The sequence below is a fragment of the Dendrobium catenatum genome, unplaced genomic scaffold (assembly GCF_001605985.2).
Source record: "Dendrobium catenatum unplaced genomic scaffold, ASM160598v2 original_scaffold_52041, whole genome shotgun sequence".
Taxonomy (NCBI): Eukaryota; Viridiplantae; Streptophyta; class Magnoliopsida; order Asparagales; family Orchidaceae; genus Dendrobium; species Dendrobium catenatum.
The window spans coordinates 18,868-28,069 of NW_021370495.1; the positions used below are offsets into that span (position 1 = coordinate 18,868).

General features: G+C 38.6%; 1 protein-coding gene across 1 annotated transcript in view; it reads left to right on the forward strand.

Moving 5' to 3' along the window:
- Positions 1-9,202, forward strand: part of LOC110116397 (serine/threonine protein phosphatase 2A 55 kDa regulatory subunit B beta isoform) — a 63,966-nt gene that overhangs the window by 11,153 nt on the left and 43,611 nt on the right. Inside the window, exons 3-4 of the mRNA XM_020849940.2 lie at positions 3,688-3,811; positions 4,143-4,266. Of these exons, the coding sequence (XP_020705599.1) occupies positions 3,688-3,811; positions 4,143-4,266 (248 nt within the window). The remainder of the gene's footprint in view (positions 1-3,687; positions 3,812-4,142; positions 4,267-9,202) is intronic.

Consider the following 9,202-nt stretch of genomic DNA (forward strand, 5'->3'; position numbering starts at 1 on the left):
TGACTTATGCTCTCAGCAGTATACTCCGGGTGTTCTAATTTACAAAAATTAAAATTAATTAATAATTATTATTAATTTTGATTAAAATTAATCAAAATTAATTTTAATCAAAATTGCATGAACTATCTCTCCCTTTCCTCCCTCTGCTGTTCAGCGGGTCTACGGGATTTGGCCGAGCGTGCATAAGGGAGAAAGTTACCTTCCCAGCTAGCGAGCTCCTGTGTTGTTTCCGCTCAAAATGTCGTAACTTTCGATCGGAAACAGGAAGGAGGGAGACGGAGTCGGCCGGTCTGAGAGAGAAGGCTCACGGCTAGGGCAGGTCTCGGCTTGAAGGAGTTCGGGCAGAGGAGGCGCTGGCGTGAGGCTATGCTCGGTCGGATGGAGGAGGTAGGTCGGTCTTCCCCCCCTCTCTCTCTCTCTCTCTCTCTCAGCCGACGAGTATGGGAGGATCGGAAGAGGTGGAGTTCGGGTTTGAGATGGTTGCGGCTCGGTGGAGATCGGAGGAGGGAGATTGGATGGGGAAGTGTCGTGGAAGCAGCGACGGAGGCAGAGAGTTTTCGTGGGAGAAGTAGCTCCCGAAGGCTTCATTCGAGCGGCTTTTAAAGGCCTCAGAGAGCAACGATCGAGGCTGGATACGGGATCTGCGGCTGTTTTGACGCGAACGGCAATCAGCGCGATTTCGGCAAGGTATCGCGGCTGGATTCGAGGATCCAACGGACAAGTTATGTTTTTTAGTCTTTTTTTTTTTGTTTCCTTTGGATTTAGTATACAGGTCAACAATTTCCTGTGCTGGCTGGAGTTCCCGTGCCCTGGTGCTTGGCCTCCTGTGCTGATTTTTCGGGTCTCATGCTGGCTATTTTCCCGTAGCATTTTGGAGGGAATTTCCGTGGTTTTCACTCTGTTTTCTGTGCAGTTTTCTGCTATAGTCTTTGCTGTCTTTTAACTTTCTACTTGGTGACTTTTGGCCTTTCATTTCCCCAATTCCTATTGGCTTTGGTTGGAGGTGATATGGCTACTTGTCTACCTTCTTTTGCCTGTAAAAGAGAGTTGTTTTGGCATGCAAAAAGGCTGTTGATAATTGTGAGTAAAAACTCTACAAAAACCTGAGGGTTTCTTCTTGGAAAAGCTTGAGAGCTTGTTGCATCCCCTTCTTCTCTTCTCTATTTTGTCTTGGCTTTTAACCCCTTCATCTCCACGCAAGTTCCACTCCACTTGTATCCTTCTTCTTGAGCTTTGGAAGTGTATGTTGGCTAAAGTTTGGAGACATTTGCCGGATCCCGGAGGAGTTTGGAAAGGACGTTGGACTCTTTTGCAGTGGTGGACCCTTGGTTTGCAAGCCTAAGCACAATTTTCTTAAAATTCCTAGTTTCGTTGCATGTGAGGAGACCACTAGACAGTTTTATTGAGGATAGCATTTTTATATTTTTATTTTGTTTTCTTCGATTTGGCTTTTGTTTCTCTTATGTTTGTTTGGATGTTTGCAAGGTTTATATGAATCGAGTTTGGTTTAAGTCTTGTTCTGATGTTCTCCAATTTGTCTCTCTTTTCTAGTTTTGCTTGCATCAAAACCCCACCAAACCGTCACCTTCTCCACCAAGCTGCCACTTTCCTTAACCCTCTCATTCTAGTTTCCTTCTTTCCTATTTGAATTTGTTTTAATTTTGGAAAGCTTTTGAATTTAAATTTCAAATCCCCTTATTTTGGCCGGCCCCTCTCCCTCTATCTCACATAATTAAAAGGCTCATTAATGCTTTCCTAATTAAGCCTCCAATCCCACCAATTACTCCCACCTTTATAGCTTAATTAATTTCAACATTTTGAATTTGATTTTCTCCTATTTCAAATTCAAAATTTTAAAATTGAATTTTCCTCCAAAAAATTTTCGCCCAACCTAAACCCTACCCACTCCTAGCTGCTAGCTTTAGCCTCACCCTTTTCCCTCCTAAATTTATTAATACTGTTCAGAATTTTCATAATTTTCTCAAATATATTGTTAGATGCACGGATGTTTGCAGTAATGTGTGCTTGCGATGAAATGGGTTCACATCATAGGTTTAATGTTGAATGATAAAAAAGCTGAATTGGAAGTGCCACTGAAGGCAATATGCATTGAAGCACTGATGTGCATGAGCAAATCACTTCAAAACAGCAAACAGCACGATTTGTCCTTTTCTTTTTCTCTTCATATAAAGCAGGTCTATATTTTAGGAGACTTGATGGATTTTAGCCTAGCTATTATATAAAGGAACAAAACACCCCTGCATCCATCCATTGTACCACTCTTCTTGTTCATTCTTTCTCATTGCTAAGTTCTTAGGCACAGAGTTTCTCCATTCCATTGAACTTTGCCTCCAATTTTTCTTCTTGATTTTAACGGACTCGTTTTATTTCATTAGCTATAGTTTCATGATAGGGGTTTTCTGAGCTTGTTTTTTTGAGGTCGCCAAGCTTGAAGCTTAGCCATCTGCCAGTATTCTTAGCTTCTAACTTTTGATTTGGGAAGGTTCTTTGTGCTCTTTCATATTTTTATTACTTAAAAAAATCTATATTGGTGTTCCTTCTCTCTTTCATCTTGCTTGGCATGGAATAGAGTTTCAGTAAGAAGGCATGTAGTTTCTCTTTAAGCTATTAAGAGATTTCTGTTTTATGTAGTTTCTCTTTAAGCTATATTTCTGTGTCTGCATAGTGATTCAATGGATGAAGCGTGTGCATCATTGTGCATTATGTGCTTCAAAACAAAACAAAAAAATCCTTTGGGCTTCATTTTGTGCATTGTATATGAACTGCACTCATCAAAATTATGCTTAAGTCTGCTCCATGAATTCCTTTTTGCCCACTCATTCCTGGTATGAATTGCATGTTGTGTGCAATTTACTGTCATTATGCTTTGATTTCTAACTTTTATGCGAAGTACCACTTTGCCTTCAACTCTAGGTTTGTCATCATTAACATCGAAGCCCTAACTATTGGAGCTGACTATCAATTTAATATTTATTCATTCTTGTTACTAGGTTTGTTAGTTCCCTTTTGGACAACTTCTAATCATTCTTACTAGTTTTGGTTGATTGCTGCATCTTCTACTCTTCATGGTACATGCCCAAACCATTTGTTTCTTCCTTGATTTTGGTATCCTCGACTATAAAGCATGAACATTGAAATTGTAGTTGCTTCTCAGTTTTGTTGTGTTGATAAAAGCACAAATCAGATTAACCCAGGATACATAAGTTATAACGGTGTTTATTATGTAAGATGCAAAAACTTTGATTGAACCAGCTGGTTGTACTTGTCTGGATGCGGCTTATTTTTGGGTGGCTTGATTTTATTTTGTGATCTCAAGTTCCTTCGTGAAAGATATTTCCCTTATCTCATTAATCATTTTTATAGTTTATGATCTCTACTGCATGTTGAATTCACCTAATTTATTTAGGCAATCTTTATGTTAACACGTGGTAATATTGTTTTATACCGAGTCTTATTAGAGGTTTTGTCAATTTTGAGTTTTACTCCATTGACAGTTCTATTCGATGTAAAAAAGTGGGCAGAATGGTACGGGTGAGTTGGCTGACAAATCACAATTAACTTTAACATATATAGGTTGATCTGTCTGTTTCTGGATTATATTTTGGTTAAATGCTTTTTCTTTTCTTGGAGGAAAGTTTGACTTGTCCTATATTCTTATGCTTGCAGAGGTTATTACATCAGCCGAGTTTCACCCTACTCATTGTAATACACTAGCATATAGTAGCTCAAAGGGGTCCATACGACTTATTGATTTGCGGCAATCAGCTTTATGTGATAATCATTCCAAGCTGTAAGTTATCCTTCACATTCTGTTTTGATGTTTAGCAGGCATGCATAGTTTGTTGTTCATTTTTTGTTTATGGGCAGTATGGGCGTGCTGAGTTATTCATGTTTTGCGCTAATAAAAGTTATACTTCAAAAACCATTTCTTGATGGTTTCTTTTATGTTACTTTTGGTTGGGTTGTTTCATGCGTTGTCAAAGTTAGATTTAGTTATCTGAGTTTGTGTTCACCTAGGGTTTTGTCAAGTTTTATTTTCACAGTTTGGTCCTGATTTGTAGCCTGTGGGCAGGATTCTTAGCCGCAAACTGAACTTTTGGGTGGACTGTTTCATCCCACAGATTTGAGGATCGTGCGACACCTGGGCCTAGGTCCTTTTTCACGGAGATCATTGCTTCAGTTTCGGATATTAAATTTTCGAAGGATGGAAGACATATCCTTACTCGTGATTACATGACTGTCAAGGTTCGTAGTCCTTTTGTCTCATCATTGGTTAAAGAAGTTAACTTTATTTGAACAACAAGCTTTCACTGGATGTCACTATAAACAAATGATTAACTTGTACAGCGGATTTTTTAAGATTATCTTCAAGTCAAATAACTGATAAGCACTCTGATATTTATTACATATAATGTTCCCTCATTGGGGAAAGCAAGCTGACAAGTGAAATAAAACGATGAAGGGGATCTGTTTTTAAACTTTCAGTTTGTTAGATTGAATATTTTGAGCTTTCCATGCAAAATGTTCTTGTACTTTTAATCATAAATCTGCAGTGGTATAAGTTGATTCTTATTATCTTGGTATTAAATTTGTAATAAGTTGTTAATTTTGATGTATAGATTTCTTCATTATAAAGGATTTGAATATGTTAATATAGCAAATATTTTTCGTCTATTAGATTTCTTGCTAAAAGCCAATTTAGTGATGGGCATTATCCTATATGCTTGTTCAATTTGTTAGTTTAACATCTGAGTTTAAATTTCTTATATATATATATATATAATATAGTGAAAATAGGAGATATATGATTACTGTTTGTTATATTGGGGAATATGCTCAGAATTTTATTTCATGCAAAATAATCATGTTTTTGGATTGCACTGTATTTTTTTTAGTTTGTTGCAACCAACATGGGATTAGAACAAAGTTTAAACCATATTCCAGCAATGTTTGTGTCTTGTGTACTTATTTAAAGTTCATCATGACCGCATTGGTTCAAACAAGGTTTGAATCATATTCCAACAAGGTTTGGATCCATGTTCAAGCCTTGTTTGAATTATGTTCAAACCATATTCAAACTCTATTTGAATTATATTCCAACAAAGTTCAAATATAGAACATAGTTTGAAAAAAGTTTGAGCAAAGTTTAACACTGATTAACATAGGTTCAGATAAGGGTGAATAATGTTTGAACAAGATATAATATAGCTGACTACAGGGCTGATATGATAAGTGAGTGCAATTATAACAATAGATTCTTAGTGATATAATACAACGGTCACAATACAATATGCGTGTTTTAAAACATACAACATAACAGACAAAACACTTAGTACAGTTCAATTGTGCAGTTCAAGAGTTTTATCTCAACATCCATAACACAATAGTTACAAGTTCAGAAGTAATGTAAATTATTTTAATGTTAGAATAGATGTACTCAATGAGTTAACATTTATATTAAATATACCTAAGTGATCTATATAAAATGGTTAAAGAACCAAAATAGCCTTTTGACTCTTCATGAAAGATCAAAATAGTCCCAAGCTATATTAAATGATTATTTTGTCTCTCAACTCTTTAAAGATGAATCAAAGTAGTCCCAAGCTATAATTCTTTTTTAAAGACTTGAGAAATCAAAATGGCCCTTAAATATAATTTGGGACTATTTTGATCCTTCATTGTTGACCTCTGAATAATAACCAGAGGAACAAAAGCGAGAAGAAAGCTCAGATCAAAATCCTGCATATATACCCTGTGCCCGACGGATCCACGAATCCATCCGCGATATCTTGCCGAAATCCTGCTGCAAACGGCGCCGCTCCGGTCAATTTCCCGCGATCCCTGTAGAAAGCTCGCGATCCCGCCTCGGTTGTTGCTCGAAACGCATCTATAAAATGAAGCAGAGCCCTGCCTTCAGTCGCTGCTCTTTCACACGCTGAATCCCTCTGCTCCCGTCGCTTCCACACACGAAATCCTTCTTCCTCTGTCCGACTCCACGCGATCTCTCCTCTCCCGTTCGCCTCTTCCCGCACGCAGAGCTCCAGCTCTCGACTCCAAGCCCCCATCTGACCTCCAGCAGAGAGAGAGAGAGAGAGAGAGAGAGAGAGAGAGAGAGAGAGAGAGAGGAGTTGAAATCCTTACCTGAAGCCGGCCTTCCACCCTCTCTGTCCGAACACTCGAAGCCCTTCTCCCGCCAACTCATGCTCCGACCTCCCATATCGCGGCCGAACCGCAAGCCACTCCTCCAAGACCGGAACCGCATCCCCGTCACCTTCCTGCCTCTGCCAACCCCTTACCCGCCTCCCCTGGTCCGGACTTCGCTCTGACTTTCCCTTCCTGTTAATCGGAAGTTACGACATTTTATAGCCAGAACAGAGCAATGAGCCTATTCTACTGGCTCTTAAGGTAACTTTCTCCCTTAGACGAGCTTCTTCGGCCAAATCCTGTAAATCTCCAAACTTAGAGAGAATGATGAGGGACGTTTTTTATTTCTTTTTTTTGATTATGTAAACATTGTTTAATTTATTAATAGGTTTCCACTAATCTATAATTGATCACTTATATTGTATAATTAATAGTTATTTTAACTAATTAACTATTATTAATTAATTACTAATTAAATTTAAATATTGAATTAGTATTATAATTATGATTATACAACTAATAAATATTACTTAATTATATTATACAATCAATATACATCATAAATAATTAATAGTCGTTAATATTATAATATATAATAATCATAATTAAATATATAGTTAATTATTATTATTATCATGGCTAATATTAATTTAAGTTTTTGGATCTATATGCATAAATTATTCCTTTAAGTTTAAATTTCTAGAATATTTGTTTTATTAATGTAAATTATTTATTTATATTTCTACTAAAATTATATTCTGTAGAATTGTCTAACACGGTATATTGCCCACCTCGAATCTGCTTTCAATCAATTCTTTATTTTGTCTTCGTGTGATCTGGACCCTGTGGCCAATACAACCTTAAAGGCACGTCCCCACTCAGGAAATAACCTGTATTGGCATAGTTGTGCAAAGGTCCATGAGTCAGTTTGTATATCCTTTTTTTGCTGCAGTCGTGGTGTAGATGGATGAAGTGCTTCAGGTTTGCGAGTCACTATCTCATTGGTAACTACGGGAACAGAGTATGGTCGTTCCCTATAATAAAGTCGATTTTATATTTTGAGTCCAACACTCGATCCACTGTTCAGATCGGGACTCATATTCACTATAGTCATGAGCAAAGCCTGACTGCGACTACTCGTGGACCAGGAGTAATTCAGAAACCAATTCTCCTGATTATACGCAGGCAATCAACATCGATGTCAGTAAACTCGTCACGTGCCTAGTGATTCAATTAAGTCAAACTGAGGCTACTCAGCGTGGCTGGACGGGATGACAACGGTTCCTTTTAAAGGTCGCGACCGCGATTGTATAATCTTTCACATTTCAGAAAGAATAGCACCGCCATAATCAGAGTGTGTGTGCTTATGTTTTGGAAGTTTGGGCCCTTAGACCAGGAAGCAGTAGTTCGGCTAATATCGTCCAGAGGGACCCGCGAATGCGATAACTCATGTATGCTAGAACTTGTCTGTATTCTTATGGGTTAAGGAGTAATATGGATTGTTAATGTGATATGTGCTATCAATCAATCCGTCCAGGCTGCGGTTCTGCCGTGGCCACGGACCGTGGCGATCACACGCAGGCTATGTCCTGGACAGATCTACAGTCGTCCAAGCTCATTATTTCAGGCCGATATTCAGGCAACGAATTTCCTCACATGAATTGTATCCTATCCGGCCAGGAACGATGATTTGCTCTCTCTCGCTGGAGAATAATCTGGCCCGGGTCATATGAAAGATACCCCAGGTCGCCAAGCTGGTTGCAGGTTAAAGAAAGGCTCAGCTATTTATTAGAACTTTTTTGTCAAGCACTGTAATCGAGATGAAAGAAGCACGAGAATCTTCTACTTCGGATGGTGTATCTGTTGAATTCCCACAGTGCTCTGAGTCGCTTTTATTTTGGCTCTGCGTGGTGAACTTGAAGAGAGAGCTTGAAGGGAGAGAGATAAAGGGAGGTTTTGAGAGGGAGAAGATCTGGAGGGGGAGGAAACTGCCAAGGGTGCTGGTTCCACGCAAGATATCAAGAAAATGTGCAGAGCCGCGCTATCGCCGCACGCGAGGTGTGCTGTACGTGATGCTACTCGGAGCACTTTAGTCCCATAGATTCAAGGCTTGTCTTGAGGAGGGTGCACCAAAGAAACGCTCATTTTACTCTCAGTCAAAGGACCAACCGGAGCGCCGACGTCTCCTGTTACCCGGCGACTACGTGGTGGTGGCGTCACCGGGAAGGTGAAATTTGTGATTTTTAAGGCTTGCCTGGTGTACGCTAGCTGTCGCGTGGGCCTTATAGAGGGATAGATACTTTGGTGATTAATGCAATACTTGGTAGGGTGCCTACCCAAGGATAGGGTCGAGACGACCTAGGTCAAGGTTTGAAACGAACCACTATAAATCCAGTGTGTTCTTTTTCTTATTATTGCGTTCCGCATATATTTACATTTCCGCACTTTGATTCTTCTGTGGTGGATTTTGTATAGGCTCGTTTGAGAGTTTAGTAACTGATTGGGTTTTAAAGTTATCCCATTCACTCTCTCTTAGTATTTATGAGTAGCCTTGGGCGCACAGTTGACCTGATGGGGCTTTTAAACATCCGCTAACGAACGTTTTCTAGTATTCTTTAGAACACTTTCTTAGTGCTTAATCTGGCACGGTATCAAATAGTGGTATCTCAGAGCCGAGTTTTCACAAAATATATGAGGGTCATTTTTACAAGCATCTTATAGATATTATTATCATATAAAAGTTTCCTCAAATACAGTAAGTTGTATGCGTTTGAACAAGAGATTTTATTCTTAATACACTGTATACTGACCATTACTTTGAAAATCGTCATTTGATTTTGAGAAAAGGACTCGCACATGTCTATTTTCTTTGTAACAATTCGATATAAAAACTTTTTGCGGTGTGAGCATAGAATGACTTTTTAAGATTGGTGATTTGATTCGGAATCACACCCGTTCCTAGATTGAAGGTTAGTTTATATGGAGTTCACATTGATTGAATTCCTCTAGTTTTAAAAGTCACAATTGAACTATAGTA